At 49.5% G+C, this 19,858-nt stretch overlaps 1 protein-coding gene across 2 annotated transcripts in view; it reads left to right on the top strand.

Moving 5' to 3' along the window:
- The window catches only part of esr2a (estrogen receptor 2a), a 372,934-nt gene that overhangs the window by 302,761 nt on the left and 50,315 nt on the right, over positions 1-19,858 (top strand). For both annotated transcript variants that reach the window (XM_059960648.1, XM_059960654.1), the window contains exons 5-7: positions 6,857-7,156; positions 7,734-7,872; positions 16,010-16,143. In XM_059960648.1, coding sequence (XP_059816631.1) covers positions 6,857-7,156; positions 7,734-7,872; positions 16,010-16,143 — 573 coding nt within the window. The remainder of the gene's footprint in view (positions 1-6,856; positions 7,157-7,733; positions 7,873-16,009; positions 16,144-19,858) is intronic.

The following is a 19,858-nucleotide window of genomic DNA, read 5'->3' as shown; positions in this document are numbered from 1 at the left end:
AAACCAGCTAAAAAGCACCCAAACACTAATCCCTATTACTTATAATCGTCCACATCCCTCCATCTTACTTACATCCATGTGCCTATCCAAATGTCTATTAAAAGACTCTAATCTATTGGCCTCTACCACCAGCGCATTCCAGGCATCCACGACTCTGAGTGAAAAACTTAACTTCTCACATACCCCTTGACCTACTGAGGTGCAAATCCTCACAATTTGTCCGGGTTAAACTCCGTCCGCCATTTCTCAGCCCATATCTGCAATTGATCTGTGTTGCACTGTACTCTTTGCCAGTAGACATGTGCACAGGCAAGGAAAGCAGGTTGTGGACTGTGTGCAAGCAGATGGACAGGTAAAATTGGAATCACTCTCTGTTCCAATATGGAGGACGAATGGGCCTATTCCTATGCTGTTCTGTGTCCTGTCTGTACCTTGTAGCTGGGGCAATGACAATGTTGTGGTTACGGTGTTGATAGAGAAATGCAGAGGAACCAGTATGGTGGTTCAGGAAATCAGTCCTCAAATTAAAATTGCTGCTGAGTACCATAATTTTAAGGTGGAAGTTAGTGGGGGGGGGAGGGGATGTCAAAAGAAGGATTTTTTACACAGAGAGTAGTTGTTGCATGGAAAGCACTAGAGTGGTGGAGGCAGATTCATTAGTGACATTTAAGAGACTCTTAGATCGGTGCACAGATAATGAAAGTTCCTGTTTATTGCCATCTGAATGTACGTATGTACAACCAAACAAAACAATGTTCCTCCGGTGCACCCACAAAACAAATACCACGCACAGTACAGGCAGTCCCCGGGTTACGTACGAGTTCCGTTCCTGAGACTGTCTTTAAGTCGGATTTGTATGTAAATCGGAACAATTACATCCATTATTATTTAGCATCAGTTAGTCAAATGTTTGTCTTAGTATATATTTTACCTTTCTATGCATATGAAACACTTAAGAAACGTATGTATTCCAATAATTAAACCACTGCGTTGCTTAGTAATTATTGTAGCTTTCATCGGGGCAGGTCCTTTCACATGCTCCATTATTCTCACTTTATCTGTTATCCTTTAAAATTGTTCTGATCATTGACTAACTGTAGCCTAATGCTTTTCCAGTGACCGATGACGTTTCACCTCTTTCCAAACGCTTTATTATTTCCACATTATTTTCAATCGCAATCACTTCCCGTCAATGGAACAGAAACACTGTGGACGGCAGGTCCCAACCTGCGCCAGCTCCTGAGGTCCGCTGGGACCTCAGGACCACCGCACTGAATTCCCCAGGTACTAAACTGCATCGCACTGAGACAGGTTAAATGGGACAAGTGGGGGTTGTGCTGGGTTTGGGTCTTTGTTCCTCCACGATATTCCGTGTGGGAATTTAAACTGGAGGTGTGAGTGTTCTTTTTACGAGGTCGAGTTGCGAGCTCGACATCAACCCGGCACGGATGGTATGGGAGTCACTGGATCGACATCAACCCGGCACGGGAGCGGTCTGTCACTAGATCGAACTCGAGCCCGGCGCTGATCTCACTGCGCCACCAGCTGACCTGAACCGAGGATGGGGGGGGGGGGGGGGGGGCAGGGTCAGGGTGAATCTTACTAAGAAAAATTTAAGCCAAATACAAAGTTAAACACTCAACACAGTGACAACTGCAACGAATTAAAATGGCGGACGGCGTCGCGATCCGACATAAAATACTTGAGTAATATTGGAAATATTGGAAATATATTGTTTGCTTAAGCATTCCTTATTTACATAAATCATTACAGGTTGTATGTAAAAGTATGTGAATGATGTATGTCTTTACACCACCATGTCATTTGTGTACACCTCCCTAAAGCATATGTGAGTTACTCTGGGCTCCCATGTCGTTCTTTAAATTAATTTATGGAGTTACAAAACATAAAAGTAACAACGAGTAAGTTTAAAAGCAAACCTGAGATGATAACCTACCAGTGGAAGCTCAGTGAGATGATTGACTCTAAAAAAACCACAGGAAGTTTTTTTCTTTGGAACAGTACATACTCTTTGCAAGAGGCAAGAGGTGGTCATTTTACAAAGGCAGAAAATGGATGAAATTCATGGATTCATAAATAGTGAGCACTGGGTGCTAAAAATAAATAAATAAATAGACAGATAAATAAATAAATAAATAAATAAATAAATAAATAGATAGATAGATAGATAAGCAGAAATGGCTGATTATATTGGAAAGATAGATGCACTTGATTGCACAAAAGATAACCGAGGGATGTATGCTGCACAAATAGGGCAGTATTTTAAAGCAAATGAAATAGTCAATGCAAAGTGAGTGCCAGTTTTGTTGAGTGTAATAAGTTGAAAGGCAAACAGTTTGCTTAGAAGTTTATCTGTTCCAACCAAACCAGCCAAAATGAGCTTTGCTGATATCATGAAAATAATGTAAGAACATTTAGAATTGAAACTATTGTTGATTGCAGAATGCTATAGGCCTCATAAGAGGAATCAAAAGGAAGGGGAGTTCATTTCAGCATACGTGGCTGAATTGAAGAGATTGTCTGAGCACTGTCAGTTCAGTGATGAGCTTAATGATGCACAGAGAGATTGTTTGATTTGTGGAATATTACAAGGAAGCACTCAAAAAATTACTCCTAACTGAAGAACACCTCACATTTAAAGGAGCAGTTAAAACAGCTGTATCAATGGAAACAGCAGGAAGAGATGCAATTGCAGTCAGGAATTAGAGTGAGTGTGAACAAAATTGCAGCATTTAATCAGAAACCAGCCTGGCTGAATATATTGTGTTACAGTTATGGAAGGGGTTCACATACACAAGACTAATGCAGGTTTAAAGGTGAACATTGCAGAAAATGCAATAAGATAGGATACATACAACGAGAATGTTGGGTGGATAAAGATAAATGGACTTGACAAGAAAGACAGAAAAATCTCATAATGATGCAAGTGACACAGGACTGGCTACCCTTGAGATTTACAATGTGAAAACTAACAATAGAGAAGTATTATGACATACACCAGAAGTGAATGGCAAATTAATCAAAATGGAATTAGACACTGGCTCAGCTGATTCAGTCATTCCTTGAAATGAGTCTGAATGACAGTTTAAGGAGATGGAACGGAAGCTTGCAGATATCCAACTGAGAACTTGGTACAGATCGTGCTGCTGCCTGCGTCAGAGAAGCTTTGAAGGAGTCGGTGTGCCAGGGAAGTGTGCAGTCTAACAGTGAGTGATCATCTTAGTCACTTTTCTTGTGATCACATGAAACCTGTTGGACATTGTTAATGTGGAATGCTGCAAGTCCGATTCACTGATTTACTGGCGGGTGGTAGGAGCAGACAGCAGGGGAGCTGTGTGGCCTCAGTCGTAGTGAGGACCAGGTCTCAAGCTGTGATGTCACCTGCTTACAGCTGCTCAAGTAAGAGGCATTGGGTCGGTGCGCTTCACTGTAGGCGGCGCGGCGCGGCTTCCAAGCTGGAATCAGTGTTTGCCCGGCAGAAGACAAGCTGTATCGTAGTTGACTGCAGACTGCTGCCATATTCGTAGACTTAGGGCTTTGGGCTAGATTTTTTTGTGTGACTGTATTTAATTGATATCTTGTATGTGCTTGTTATACTGTATGTGCCGTATGTGCCTTGTGCTGTGTGTGATTGTTGGTACAGCGTTTTGCGCCTTGGCCCCAGAATAATGCTGTTACACTTGGCTGTATTCATGTATAGTTGAATGACAATTAAACTTGAATTTATACTGGAGAAAAGATAACTCCAGTGGGAATGTCATTCATAACCGTGAAACAATCAACAACCCCTATTGGGCCTGTGAGTGGTAAAAAGAGGAAGACCAGCATTGTGGGGCCATGAGTGGCTGACAAAACTATATCCTGACTGGAGATCCATCCATCATTTGCATGCCCCGCCCTTGCAATAGCGAATTGGACAGGGTACAGGGTGATACCACAGCCGTGTCCAAGAATGGCATTAGAAAACTCAAGCATATTGAGGATAAAATAGTGTTAAATGGAAATACCACATCCAAATTTTGCTCAGCTCATCTGGTGACGTGCCATCAGTGATAAAGGAGCCAGTGAGCTAGATCACACGGAGGCCGAAGGAATTCTTTCCAAGGCTGAACGGAGTCCGTGGGTAACACCTGTGCTCCAGTAGCCAAGAAGAATGGGTCCAGCAGGATCTATTGTGATTTTAAAGTCACCATCAACCCAGAGTTGTAAGTAGATCAATAGACTCTGCCCAGGGTAGAGGATATCTTTGCAAACCTTCCTGGAGGGAAACACTTCTGAAAAGTGGACAGCTGAGGTCAACCTACAGATGGAGAAGGAAGAATAGTCCAAAGTGTTTCTCACTGTAAGCTCTCACAACGTGCTTTAATGCTATGATAGGCTTATTTTTGGGTTAGCATCTGCAGCTGCGCTCTGGCAAAAAGCTAAGGACCAGTTGCTACAAGGTTGCCCAGGCACTCAGTGTAACCTGGATGACTTCATTGTAGCTGGTGTGGATGACAGGGAACAGCTCCAAAACCTCAAAACAGTGTTTAAAAAGTTATGGGTTCAGAGCATAATGCAGCAAGTATGTATTCTTTGAACCAGGCATCACTTACTGTGGTCACACTATTGATGCACAAGGATTACACAAGTGTGCTGAGGAAATTCAAGCAGTGACGCCAAAGAACATGTCACAGTTGCGATCCTTTTTAGGATGTATCACTTGCTGCTGCCAGACCTGGCGACCGTATATCCCGCCTCTAGAACTCATTACCACATATCGGGAAGAAATGGCAATGGACAAAGCAGTGCGAGGTGGCTTTCCAGAAGGCAAAGGAAATGGTGATGTCAGAGGTTCTACTCACACATTATGATGCACATCATCCAGTGAGGCTTGTCTGTGATGCCTGGCCTTATAATCTCGGTGTAGTCATGTCGCATATTATGAGTGATGGAAGTGAGCGCCCCATAGCCTTTACGTCATGTTCCCTTACCGCTGCAGAGAAAAATTACTTACAGATTGACAGAGAGGCATTGAGTCTGGTTTGAAGTGTAGAACATTTCAACCAGTACTTGTATGGGGGAAGAGTTTACCCTCATTACTGATCATCCACATCTTCAATCCACAGATGGGTGTTCCGCTAACTGTAGGAATGCAGACATGGGCTCTGTTCCTTGGAGGACCCAATTATAAGATTGAATTCAAGAGGATGACTAAACATGGAATGTCCCATTTACCCTTGGAAAAGGAAATACCTGAAAAGAGGACACTCCTCTTGACGTGTTTTCCCTAACACAGATCTAAAGACCCCCTATTACAGCAGGGATTTTCCAAAGGGAAACCCCACATGGTCTCGAGTCTACATGGCCAGCCAAAATGACTTGACTGTGTAGCAGAAACTCCTGTTCCCTCATTTTAACCAGCACCAGAATGAACTTGTCCCGATGGAGGTTGCCTTATGTGGGTTTTGAGAGTTGTTGGACTGAGAGCTGAAGTGTTGGAGAAGCTCCATGCCGGTCATCTATGTGCGGTGGAAATGAAAGTGTTGGCTCGAAGCATTGTCCGGTGGCCTGAAGTCGATCAGCAGATCGAGCAGCTGGCATGTCAACACGTCCAGAAGAAAGGTGTCAGAACCACTTTGCAGACCCAGAATCAATTCCTACAACCACCACAGAGGAGACCTCAGAACCCGAGATTGTTTCACAGCCACAAGTCTCTCCTACAAAGCAGAGGGAATCGTTCTCCTACAAGCGTAAAATCCTCAGCAGTGATTAACTCTTTAGGCCTGAATGGGGCAATTAAAAATTTACTCTGCTGCGGGTGTCAATATAGCAGTTGTATTAACTAGTATACTGTATAAAATATATGTATATAAGTTGAGGTGCATTCTATATTGAGTTAGAGTTTATAGCCAAGCAGAGAGGAGAGTAGTGTTTTTAGTATTTAACTAATATTTGAGTAATATTGTAAATGTATTGTTTTATTAAGCATTCTTTGTCTAACTAATTAATTATGGGTTATATTTAAAATACGTCATTATGCCACCATGTCATATGTGCGCCTCATTAAAGTAAAAATGAAGCATACATGAGTTATCTCTGAGCTCCCATGTCTTCCTTTCGACTAGTTTATGGAGTTACAAGACATAACAGAAAGGTTGGATTGATCTCAGAATAGGTTGAAGGGTCGGCACAACACAGTGGGCTAAAGGGCTTGTTCTGAGCTCTACTGCATTGTGTTTAGTTATTGAGTTCTCGTACACTGTCACAATGAAGGAATCAGGCTACTCCAACCTAGAGGCCCCAAGTGCCAGTGAATATTACGTTGTGTAAGTACATCCATGTATAGCATTGTGGGCTGAAGGGTCTGTACCGTGCTCTACTGTTCACTGTTCTAGGCAGTACGTGTGGTGAACTACATATACCTGTCTGGACATGCCCCCCCCCACCCGCTGACTGCTCCTGTGGCTCCTCCCACGGACCCCGGTATACAGGCGATTGTTCCTTTAGGTGGGGATGAGGAGGAATTTCTTTAGCCAGAAGTGGTGAATCTCTGGGATTTGTTGCCACAGATGGCTGCGAAGGCCAAGTCATTGGGTGTATTTAAAAGGGAGGTTCATGGGTTTTTGATCTATAAGGGTGTCAAAGGTTACAGGGAGAAGGCAGGAGGACAGGGTTGAGAGGGATAATAAATCAGTGATGATGGCATGCCAGAGGAGATGATGAGCCAAATGGCCTATGTGGGCTGGTTCTGCTGTGCTGTTAACTCTGTGTGTGCCTTCCCCCTCTCCCCTCTCCTCTCCTCCCCTCTCCCCTCCCCTCCCCCTCTCTCCCCCCTCTCCCCCCACACCAACAGACACCCGGAGAGACCGCTGCAGTTACCGCCTGTCGCGGCAGCCCCGACTGGACAGCGGGCAGCAGGATGGGGGCAGCAAAGTTCGCAGGGCGGTGGAGAGAGTGCAGCTCAGCGAGAGCTGCCTCGGACAGCTGGCCCCTGAGAAGCTGCTGAACTCCCTCCTGGAGGCTGAGCCTCCCAATATTTACTCGCTAAACCGACCCAACAAGCCCTTTACCGAGGCCTCAATGATGATGTCACTGACCAACCTGGCTGACCGCGAGCTCGTGCACATGATCGCCTGGGCCAAGAAAGTCCCAGGTAACCCAGGCAGCCCATCTTCACCACCAACAGCTGAACCACAGAGAGTTAGAGATCAGCATGTCAGGCTTTGCTCTGTGTCTGACCCCAGCAGTGTGTAATGGGACAGTGTGGAGAGAGCTTCACTCTGTGTCTGACCCTGGGAGTGTGTGATGGGACAGTGTTTGATCCTGGGTGTGTGTGTGTGATGGGACTGTATTTGATCCCGGGTATGTGTGTGTGATGGGACTGTGTTTGATCCTGGGTGTGTGTGTGCGATGGGACTGTATTTGATCCTGGGTGTGTGTGATGGGACTGTGTTTGACCCCAGCTGTGTGTGATGGGACTGTGTTTGATCCCGGGTGTGTGTGAGGGGCTGTGTTTGATCCCAGACTATGTGACGGGGTGTGTTATCTCTGACACTTGCTGTATTGTTGCTGCGCAATCTACTGCATCCTTCTAGCCTTCTGCCTGATTCCTGAGTGGTTCCTGCGCGGGGTTGAGTTGCTGGGGATGTGTTTCTGGGCGTTGCAGCTAGATGTGGACCCTGCAGAGTGCAGCCAGTGCCGGGTGCCTGACATTGTGTTTCTCTTGGCAGGCTTCGTGGAGCTGGACTTACATGACCAGGTACAGCTGTTGGAGAGCTGCTGGTTGGAGGTTCTGATGGTGGGGCTTATGTGGCGTTCCATCGACTATCCTGGCAAGCTGCTCTTTGCTCCTGATCTCATCCTGGACAGGTGAGGGGGTACAGTATGCTCCGAGCCCTAACCCTGGCCCTCTACCCCATTCTGAGATGTGGCCAGTGATAGGACAACTGGCCTTCCCTGCATACTTACATTCTGAGCCCTAACGCCTCTGGCTGTACTGTTCTGTGGTCTATGTAAAGCAGAGAGATGGTTCACTGGCGTATGTGGCTCTCCCGATTGTCGAGTTAAGACAGTGACCTTGCCTGTTTCCCTTAAATGTTTCACCTCTCACCCTTAATCTATGACCTCTGGTTGTAGTCCCACCCAATCTTAGTGGAAAAAGCCTTGCACTTACCCATCTATACCTCTCATACCTCTGCACTTTTTCCTGATCCTGTGCAGTGGTCCCTCCAGACCAGACTGTGGTGCAGCCAATTAGAATGGTACATCTGTAGAAATTTGCGAGAGTCTGTAGTGACATAACAAGCCTCGTCAAACTCCTAATAAAATATAGCTGCTGTCGTGCCTTCTTTGTAATTGCATCGATATGTTGGGCCCAGGATAGATCCTCAGAGGTTGACAGCCAGGCACTTGAAACTACTCACCCTTCCCACAGTTGATCCCTCGATGAGGGTTGGTGTGTGTTCTCTTGATCTCCCCTTCCTGAAGCCCACAATCAATTCCTTGGTCTTACTGACATGGTATGCAAGGTTGTTGCTGTGATGCGACTCAACCTGTCAGTCTGCCTCGCTCCTTTTTTAAATTTTTTAAATTTTTTTTATTATTATTATTATTTCTGCCTCGCTCCTGTACACCTCCTCATCACCATCTGGAAATCCCGCCAACAATAGTTGTATCGTTGGCAAATTTACAGATGGCTTTTGAGCTGTGCCTAAGCAACAATTGTCCTCCTTTGCTCCAAAGGGAAAAGCCCCAGCTCACTCAACCTATTGTCATAAAGCATGCTTCCTAATCCAGGCAGAATCCTAGTAAATCTCCTCCACTGCACCCTCTCTAAGACTTCCACATCCTTCGTTTAATGAGGCGACCAGAACTGAACACAAAATTCCAAGTGTGGTCTAACCAGGGTTTTATAGAACCGCAGCGTTACCTTGCGGCCCTTGAACTCAATCCCCTGACTAAATAATTATTAAATGGAGCTGAGCTGGATTGGTCTGTAGGGGTGATTAGATCCATATTCAAGTGAGTTTTCTGTTACACACACCAGGCTACAATGAACCATATAAATGATAATAAAAATGCTGGTCAAGGAGAGGGTGAATACAAACTTCTGACTGATAAGTGGTTTATTATTGATAGCATTTGTAGTTTCTACTTTCTTAAAGGTGAGAACATGTCTCTGGAATGACTGGGGAGTGGGCTGATATCTGGGTGGGCAGAGCAAGAGGGGGGTTAGATTACTGTGCAGAGTTTTGGGCACTCAGCTAAAGGGGAGACATTGTCAGGCTGGAGAGGATGCTGCTTAGACCAGAGGGTCTGAGTTACAGGGAGGCGTTGGCCGTGATGGATGTTAATTCCCTGGAGTGCAGGAGCACGAGGGGTGACCTCACAGAAGATTATAAAATCACAGTGGCGTCGCGGTTAGCAAGACGCTCTTTCAACATGAGCAACGTGGCTACAATTTTTGCTGCTGTCTCCAAGAAGTAACACAAACAAAATGCTAGAGGAATTCAGCAGATTAGCCAATGTCTCTGGAAAGGAATGAAGAGTCGATGTTAGATACAAGATAAGAGGGAAGAGATTTACAAGACACCTGAGAGAGAAGTGAGTACGTGGAACAAGTTGCCAGAGGAAGTGGGCGAGACAGGTAAAACTGCAACTTTTCAGAGACATTTGGACAGAGGGGAGAGGATTGTTCTGGGCTGAATACAGTCCCTCACTCTCCACCCCTCTCCGGACCCTCGCCCACCCCCTCATCAGACCCTTGCCCAACCCCCTTCCTCTTGGCACTCGGATTCTCAGCTCCCTCCTCCCTGGACCCTCCTCGCCCCTCCCCCAGACCCTTGCCCCCCACCCCCCGCTCCCCGGACCTTCGCCACCCCCCCCCCCCGGTTCCCAGCCCCTCGCTCTCTGCCTAGCCTGTCTTACACTCACTCGTCTCTTTCTCTCTCCCTCTCACTCTCTCGTTCACTCACTCATTCACTCCTCCTCCTACTCCACTCCGTCCCTGTTTCTTGAGGTTGTGGCAACCCATTTCCTGGCACATCCGAACCGACTCACAATTAGATAGCCTGCGGGGATTTGCGAGCACAGAGCTTTGGAGCCTCTGCGCCACGGAGGGCAGGTTGAGGGAGGCTTAAAAGTGAGGCTGAAGATTTCAAATAAAGTTTTTTCCTTCGACTGCAGTTACCGACTCCGTGTCGTAATTTTAGCGCTGCGTGTAGCACACCGCTACAATTGGTGACCCCGACAGTCCAAACGATTTTTGGACCAGAAATGACTCTGTTCATGCGGTTTCGTTGAAACTGCCGGGTTTCTGGACACAGCGACCGAACCTATGGTTCCAGCAAGCCGAAGCCCAATTCCACGTTCGCCAGATCACCTCAGAAGACTCCCGCTACTACTACGTGGTGAGCTCCCTCGACCAGGACACAGCGGCCCAGGTCACGGAGTTCGTACAGTCGCCCCCGGCAGACGGCAAGTACACAGAATTCAAAGCCCTGCTCCTCAGGACTTTCGGACTCTCACGGCGCGAGCTGGCTGCCCGTTTACTGCACCTGGATGGCTTGGGAGACAGACCTCCATCGGCTTTAATGAATGAGATGTTGTCTCTGGCCGAGGGACACACAGGCCTCATGTTTGAGCAGGCATTCCTGGAGCAGCTGCCCGAGGACATACGCCTGCTGCTGTCCGACACGGATTTCAGTGACCCCCGGAAGGTGGCAGCCCGGGCGGACTTGCTGTGGAACGCCAAAAAATTGAGCGGGGCGTCCATCGCACAGATCTCCCAGCCACGCTCCCAGCAGCAAACCAGTCCAGGCCCGGCCGCAGAGCCCGCCAACCCCCGGCCCAATGAACACTGGTTCTTCTACCACCAGCGGTGGGGCGCAGAAGCCCGCCGTTGTCGCCCGCCCTGCAAGTTCCCGGGAAACGCCAGGGCCAGCCGCCGCTGATGGCTACAGCGGCTGGCCATCGGGATAGCCTCCTGTATGTGTGGGATAGAAGGTCGGGACGCCGGTTTTTGGTCGATACTGGGGCTGAGATCAGCGTTTTACCCCCAACGAGTTACGACACCCGCAGCAGGGCAACGGGTCCCCCCCTGAGGGCCGTGAATGGCAGCACAGTAAGGACCTATGGCACCCGTCAGGTGCAGCTACAGTTCGGCTCCAGCCAGTTCACGTGGGACTTCACACTGGCCGCCGTAGCCCAACCGCTTCTGGGTGCGGATTTTTTGCGGGCTCACAGCCTACTGGTCGACCTGCCCAGGAAGAGACTGGTACACACCGAGACCTTTCAGACGTTTTCCCTGGGTGCAGCCCAGTTGCCAGCCCCTCACCTCGGCTCCATCATGCTGTCCGACAACGACTTCACCAGGGTCCTGGTGGATTTCCCATCGGTTCTGGCACCGCAGTTCACAGCAGCCATGCCCAGGCACGGCGTACAGCACCACATCCCGACCCAGGAACCACCCCTCCATGCCCGTGCTCGGCGGCTTCCCCCGGACAAGCTCCGACTGGTGAAGGAGGAGTTCCAGAGGATGGAGGAATTGGGGATCATCCGGCGGTCCGACAGCCCATGGGCCTCCCCCCTGCACATGGTGCCCAAAGCGACGGGGGGCTGGAGACCGTGCGGCGACTACCACAGGCTGAACGAGGCTACCACACCGGACCGCTACCCTGCGCCGCACATTCAGGACTTTGCAGCAAACCTGCACGGCGCACGGATCTCCTCCAAGGTAGACCTCGTCCGAGGGTACCATCAAATCCCGATGCATCCTGACGACGTCCCCAAAGCGGCTCTCATCACCCGGTTTGGCCTTTTCGAGTTCCTCCGCATGCCGTTTGGCCTGATGAATGCCGCACAGACGTTCCAGCGGTTAATGGACGCGGTGGGACGGGACCTGGACTTCGCGTTCATCTATTTGGACGACATCCTCATAGACAGCAGCAGTCGTCAGGAGCATCTGTCCCACCTCCGTCAACTCTGTGCCCGACTGAGTGAGTACGGTCTTACAATCAACCCCGCCAAATGCCAGTTCGGACTCGATACCATTGACTTCCTGGGCCACAGGATTACTAAAGACGGGGCAACCCCTCTGCCCACTAAGGTAGATGCGGTCCGCCTCTTTCCCCGACCCACCACGATCAAAGGCCTTCAGGAATTCGTAGGTATGGTCAATTTCTACCGCCGCTTCCTCCCTTCAGCTGCCCGGATCATGCGCCCCCTGTTCGCCCTGATGTCGGGTCCAAGCAAGGACATTACCTGGGACGAGGAGTCCGCCGCCGCTTTCGTTCAAACGAAGGAAGCTTTGGCGAACGCCGCAATGCTAGTACATCCCAGAATGGACGCCCCTACCGCCCTCACAGTGGACGCATCAAACACGGCGGTCGGTGGGGTGCTGGAGCAACTCATCGCAGGTCGCTGGCAACCCCTGGCGTTTTTCAGCAAACACCTGCGACCACCCGAGCTCAAATACAGTGCTTTCGACCGGGAACTGTTGGCGCTCTACCTGGCAATCCGGCATTTCAGGTACTTCCTAGAAGGTCGGCCCTTCACCGCGTTCACGGACCACAAACCGCTTACCTTTACGTTTACGAAAGCGTCCGACCCCTGGTCGTCCCGCCAGCAACGCCACCTGTCCTACATCTCTGAATACACGACGGATGTCCGGCACGTCTCGGGTAAGGACAATGTCGTGGCGGATGCGCTCTCTCGCCCTACCGTTCATGCCCTTTCCCAAGGGGTAGACTTTGCGGCACTGGCAGAGGCGCAGCAGGCGGATGAGGAGATTCCGAGTTACAGAACCGCAGTCTCCGGTTTGCTGCTCCAGGACCTCCCCGTGGGCCCGGGTGAGAGGACCCTACTCTGTGACGTCGCCACCGGCCAGCCCCGCCCGGTCGTCCCGACAGCATGGCGGCGCCGCGTTTTCGACTCCATTCATAACTTGGCGCATCCCTCCATCCGGACAACTGTCCGGATGGTTTCCAGCAGGTTTGTTTGGCACGGACTCCGCAAACAGGTCAGTGAATGGGCCAAAACGTGCATGCACTGCCAGATGGCCAAGGTGCTGCGGCACACCAAAGCCCCACCGCAGCAGTTCCACCCCACCCACCGGCGTTTCGACCACATTCATGTGAATATCGTGGGCCCCCTGTCAGTGTCGCGTGGAGCGCGGCACCTCCTGACTATCGTGGACCGGTTCACAAGATGGCCAGAGGCGGTCCCGCTCACCGACACCACCTCCGAATCTTGCGCCCAAGCCCTGATCCCCACCTGGATATCTCGCTTTGGTGTACCGGCCCACATTACCTCCGACAGAGGCGCCCAGTTCACCTCCAGCCTGTGGTCAGCTATGGCCAGCCTTTTGGGGACTCAGCTGCACCAAACCACTGCCTACTACCCACAGTCGAACGGGTTAGTGGAGCGTTTCCACCGTCACCTGAAGTCGGCCCTCATGGCCCGCCTGCGAGGAGCCAACTGGGCGGACGAGCTTCCCTGGGTCCTACTCGGCATCCGCACAGCGCCCAAAGACGACCTGCACGCCTCGTCGGCCGAGTTGGTATACAGCGCGCCCCTGGTCGTCCCTGGGGAGTTCCTACCAGCCCCAAGGGGGCAAGAGGAAGATCCCGCAGCAGTCCTGGGCAGACTACGCGAGAAGCTCGGTAACCTGGCCCCCATACCCACTTCACAGCATGGGCAGAACCCGACCTGCGTACCCAAAGACCTACAGAACTGTAAGTTTGTGTTTGTACGAAGGGGCGGGCAGCGGCCATACGAGGGGCCGTTTATGGTGCTCCGGAACAACGGGTCCATGTTCGTGCTGGACGTTGGGGGGAAAGAGGAGGTTTTCACGGTGGACCGCCTCAAACCGGCCCATGTGGACCTGGCGCAACCGGCCGAGTTTCCGGCACCTCGGTGCAGAGGCCGACCTCCCAAGCAGGGTCCGGCCCAGACTGTGGACATTGGGGGGTGTATCGCCGGTTCTGGGGGGGGTGGTTATGTGGCGACCCATTTCCTGGCACATCCGAACCGACTCACAATTAGATAGCCTATGGGGGTTTGCGAGCACAGAGCTTTGGAGCCTCTGCGCCATGGGGGGCAGGTTGAGGGAGGCTTAAAAGTGAGGCTGAAGATTTCGAATAAAGTTTTTTCCTTCGACTGCAGTTACCGACTCCGTGTCGTAATTTTAGCGCTGCGTGTAGCACACCGCTACAAGGTCATCAAATCAGTTTAGATTCCCTGTATTATACTTTTCTCCCTGGGACAGTATGGAGTTGAAGCAAAGTTTGACTCTTGCTTTGATTTCAAGAGAACAGTTTGTTCATTTTTAAAATCAATAAAATGAATAGGCCTCAACTTTGTTCCTGGGCCTAGGATTCCTGTTTGACTTGGATGCCAGCTCTGTGGCAGGAGTGCAGGAGTCAAGCTGTGTTTGTTCAGACTAACCTGTTTTATTACACAAGCTCATTCGCGTAGACCAGCCTGGAACCCGTGTGTTTCAGCAGTGCTGTGTGTCTCTCTGTAGTTATGAATGAGTAAACGCTTCGATTAATGTGGGAGATTACCCCTCATTATCACAAATCAAACAAAATCTCCTGAGCTGTGGATATTTCCAGCACCAACTCACCACACCCCCACTGTTGTCAGCTTATGGATGGACACGGATAAAAATATCCTCACCCCCCACCCCCCAACCCTCGTTTGGCAACCAGTCCCTGGTGTAACCAGTAGGACGGAGAATTCCTCTCCCTCGCTTCCCTCCCTCTCTGCCTCTGTCTCTTTCTCTCCCTCCTTTACTCTCTCTCCTTCCTCATCACCTCCTCCTCCCTCATCCACTCTCCCTCCTCTATCTCTCCTTCCCTGTTCACCCATCTCCCCTTTTTCTCCTCCACCAACTCCCCTCTCCTTCTCACCCTCTCTCTTTCCCCCTCTGCCTCTCACCCCTTGCTTCCTCCCCCCTCCCCTCTCCATCCTCCTCTCGGGCATTTAAAACAGCACCGAAACAGGCTCTTTGGCGCCACAGCCAAACTGACCATATAATCTACTCAGCAATTCACCTTTCCTGAGAATGACCCCGGAAATGTAAGGGTTAATGTGTGAGGAGAGTTTGTTGGGCTCATTTAGAAAGTCAGAAGGCATGGGAATGGGGGGAAGTTGGCTGCGTGAACACAGAACTGACCCGCACGGGAGGCGCTGTTGATGGTGCATTTTCTCTCTAGAGGTCGGTGACCAGCGGTGTTCGGTGACCCCTGCTCTTTGTGACTTTTACAAATGATTTGGACGAGGAACTGGTAGTTGTGATTACTGTTTGCAGATGACACCGAGGTTGGTGGTAATGCGCATGGTGTAGAAGGTTGTCGTAGGTCACAGGATATAGAGCTGGGTTAAGATGTGGCAGATGGAGTTCAACCCAGAAGTGTGCAAAGGGATTCACTTTGGAAGGTAGAGCTTGAAGGCAGAATACAGGGTTAATGCCGAGATTCTTAGCAGTGTGGTCTAACCAGGGTTTACTAGAGCTGCATCATGACCTCACACCTCTTGAACTCAATCATTCTCAATCAGTTTATTCCTTGGAATGTAGGAGAATGAGAGGCAACCTTATAGAAATGTTTAAAAATTTGAGAGGCACAGATAAGGTGGATGATAACAGTAGGGATTTAGGGTGAGAGGAGGAAGATATAAAAAGGGACAACTTTTCCACTCAAGGGTGGTGAGTGTATGGAATGAGCTGCCAGAGGAAGTAGTTGAGGCAGGTACAATAGTATCAGTTAAGAAGCGCTTCGACAGGTACATGGAGAGAGGTGGGCTGAAGGGAGGGAATTGGCACCAGCTGGGTGGGCAATGTGGTAGCATGGACTGGTTGGGCTGAAGGGCCTGTATCTGTGGCGCTGGGACTCTGTAATCCTCACCAAACCTCTCCAGGACCCTCAAACGTCCCATCAGCCGGTAATGTGGGGACTGCCCCTTGAAGCTTTGCTAACTATGATTTGCTCTCCCTGTTCCACAGGGACGAGGGACAGTGTGTGGAAGGCATCCTGGAGATCTTTGACATGTTGCTGGCCGCCACGTCCAGGTTCCGCGAGCTGAAGCTGCAGCACAGCGAGTATCTCTGCCTGAAGGCAATGGTTCTACTCAACTCCAGTGAGTAATGACACCAGCTCCACACACCCCGCCCTATGCCGCCACTAGGTCAGTGGGGCAGACGGGTAACAGGAAACCCCACCCCCAGAGTTCCAAACCTTGTGGCCTGCTGCCCCTGTTAATTTAAACCTGCTTCTTGGTTCTGGAGCAGTCAAAGGAAGGGGAGGGGTGGGGATCTTCCTCACTGAGCAGATACCTTGGGCAGGAAGCTCTAGCTTCTCTCTGCAGGAAAACGTTCCATCATTCTGGTCAACTCTCTGCTTCTCTCTCCCTCCCCTTCGCTCCCTCCTCTCCCCTTCCTCTCCCACCTATCTGCACATCATCTTCCCCTCCCTCCTCTTCCTGCACCTACCAACCTTCACTCCCCATCTGTCTACACATCATAATACGATAGAATTCACCTTGCAGTTTGAGAGGGAGAGGATGAAGTCCAGTGTATCAGCGTTGCCGTGGAGCAAAGGGGATTACAGAGGCATGACAGAGGAGATGGCCAAAGTAGATTGGAAGGGAACACAAGCAGGGATGATGGCAAAATAGCACTGGGTGGAGTTTCTGGGAGCTGTTCAGAAGGAACCGTAAATATGCATCACAAAGAAGAAGTAGCATTCTAAAGAGAGCACGAGGCATCTGTGGCTGACAAAGGAAGGTGAAGATAAAAGCAAAAGCCAGGGCATATAAAATATACCAAAAATTAGTGGGATCTTAGAGCATTAGGAATCTTGTAAAAATGAATAGAAAGCAACTAAAGAAGTCATATAGAGAGAAAAGATGAAATATGAAGATAAGTAGTCAGTAATACAAAAGAGGATACCAATTTTTTTTCAGCTGTATCGAGGAAAAGAGAGGCGCGAGTGGATGTTGAACCACTGGAGAGGTAGCAAAGGCGGGGGGGGGGGGGACAAAGAAATGGTGGACTAATAAGTATTTCAGGTCCATCTTCACTGTGGAAGACACCAGCAGTATGCCAGAAATTCAAGGGTGTCTGGAGGCAGAATTGAGGCAGGGAGAAGGTGCTTGGGAAACTGAAAGGTCTGAAGGTAGATAAGTCAACTGGACTAGATGGACTACATCCCAGGGTTCTGAAAGAGCTAGTTGAAAAGATCATGGAGGTGTTCGTAGCGATCTTTCAAGAATCTCTAGATTCTGGAATGGTTCCAGAGGACTGGAGAATTGCAACTGTCACACCACTCTTTGAGAATTGAGGGAGGCAAAAGAAAGGAAATTATAGGCCAGTTAGCCTGACTTCATTGGCTGCAAAGATGTTGGAGTCCATTATTAAGGATGACATCTCAGAGTACTTGGAGGCACATGATAAGATAGGCGAAAGTCAGTGCGGTCACCTTAAGAGGAAATCTTGCCTGACAAACCTGATAGAATTCTTTGAGGAAATATCAAGCAGGATAGACAAAGGGGAGTCAGTAGATGTTGTTTACTTGGATTTTCAGAAGGCCTTTGACAAGGTGCCACACATGAGGCTGCTTAACAAGATAAGAGTCCATGGTATTACAGGATAGATACTGGCATGGATAGGGCATTGGCTGATTGGCAGGAGGCAAAGAGTGGGAATAAAGGAGGACTTTTCAGGTTGGCTGCCAGTGACTGGTGGTGTTCCTCGGGAGTCACTGTTGGGACCGCTTCTTCTCACGTTAAACAGTATGCCAATGATTTGGATGATGGGATTGATGGCTTTATGGCCAGATGATACAAAGATAGGTGGAGGGGCAGGCAGTGTTGGCGAAACAAGGAGTTCTCAGAAGGATTTAGACAGATGAGGAGAATGGGCAAAGTGGCAGATGGAATATAATATAAGGAAGCAGATGAGCGTACACTTTTGTAGAAAGAATAAAGGTGTAGACTATTTTCTTAGTGAGGAGAAATTCAGTAATCTGAGGTGCAAAGGAATTTATGATTCCATAAAGGTTAACTTGCAAGTTGAGTCAGTGGAAAAGAAATTAAGTGTAATGTTTGTATTCATTTTGAGAGGACTGGAATTTAAAAGCAAAGATAAAGCCTCAGCATTACATAAGGCATTGGTCACACCTTACGTGGAATATTGTGAGCACTTTTAGACCCATTATTTAAGAAAGGATGTGTTGGCATTGGAGAGGGTCCAGAGGAGGTTCACGGGAATGATTTCAGGAATGAAAGGGTTAATGTATGAGGAGCATTTGATGACTCTGGGCCTGTACTCACTGGAGTTTAGAAGAATGGGGGGGGGGGGGGGCGGAATCTCATTGAACCTACTGAATATTGAAAGGCCGAGATAGAGTGAATGTGGAGAGAATGTTTCCTATCGTGGATGTCCCTTTAGAACAGAGATGAGGAGGAATTTCTTAGCCAGTGGGTGATGAATCTATGGAATTCATTGCCACAGACAGCTGTGGAGGCCAAGACATTGAGTATACTTAAAGTGGAGATTGACAGGTTCTTGATTAGTCGGGGTGTCAAAGGTTATGGGGAGACGACACGTGAAAGAGATTGAGATGAATAATAAATCAGCTGTGATGGAATGGCAGTGCAGACTCAATGGGCCAAATGACCTAATTCTGCTCCTGTCAATGGTCTTCTGTTCTAATCAACTCTCCTCCCTTTATTCCCTTGCCCCTCCCCTCCCCTTCTCTTCCCTCAGCACTCCTCTCCTCTCTCCCCTCCACCTACTCCCCTCCTTCCTCTCACCAGCCATGTTTCCACCTTCTCTCCCACTCCTCACTCACTGACCTTCCTCACTGTCCACTCATCACTTCCCCCTCCCTGCTGTTCATCCCTCACCTGTTTGCACCTACCAATTCTCCCAGCTCTCCTCTCTCCCTACTACCAAACAGTCCATCCGTCTCTCCTCGACCTGACATCCCGTCTCCCTCCACCTACCAACCCACCCTTCCTCTACCTCCTTCTCTCCAACTTCTCTCCACATTCCCTCCCTCCACCCACCACTGTCCCGGTGCCAGAGATTGTCCCAGTGCTTACCGTCTGGGAGTGTGGGCTGGCTTGGGGAGAGGAGTGGGTTGTGTGCTCTGGGGTGGAGTCCGGGAGTGGAATGGATTTTCACCAAAAATAAAATCTTGCAGATACTGGAAATCTGAAATAAAAACAGAGTATGCTGGACACACTCGGCAGGTTAGGCAGCCTCTGTGGAGGGAGAATCAGTGAAAGCTTCAGATTACTAAACTTTGGAATGGAATTGATAACTTTCAACAGGACGGCTGAATATTACTCTCTGCCAGACTGCCCTCTGGGTGTTGACGATTGGGTGAAACGTAACAGGGAACAATGTACAGGTGGGAATGGGGTGCGACAGGGAATGGGGAGTGTCTCAGTGGATAGGGCTGCCGCTTTACTGCAGGTTCGATCCCGACCTGCGGCGCTGTCTGTGTGGAGTCTGCATGCTCTCCGTGTGACCGTGTGGGTTTTCCCAGGGTGCTCCAGTTTCCTCCCACATCCTGAAAATGTGAAGGTTAATTGGACCCTGTAAATTGCCCATCAAGTGTGGGTGAGGGCAATTTACAGCAGCCGATTGGAGGTCTGCGACTAGCGGTGTTCTGTAGGGATCCATACTGGGATCTCTGCTGTTGTGCTAGGTATGAATACCGTGGATGAAAACACAGCTGGGTAGGTTTGTCAGTCCACATGATACAGATATTATTGGTGTTGTGGACAGTGTAGAAGTCTGCTAAAGAAAACAACGGGATATAGCTCAGTTTTCGGTGTGGGCTGA

This window comes from Hypanus sabinus, chromosome 2, assembly GCF_030144855.1.
Source record: "Hypanus sabinus isolate sHypSab1 chromosome 2, sHypSab1.hap1, whole genome shotgun sequence".
Taxonomy (NCBI): domain Eukaryota; kingdom Metazoa; phylum Chordata; class Chondrichthyes; order Myliobatiformes; family Dasyatidae; genus Hypanus; species Hypanus sabinus.
The sequence above is the reverse complement of the archived record's forward strand: the minus strand, read 5'-3'. Positions and strand labels throughout refer to the sequence as shown.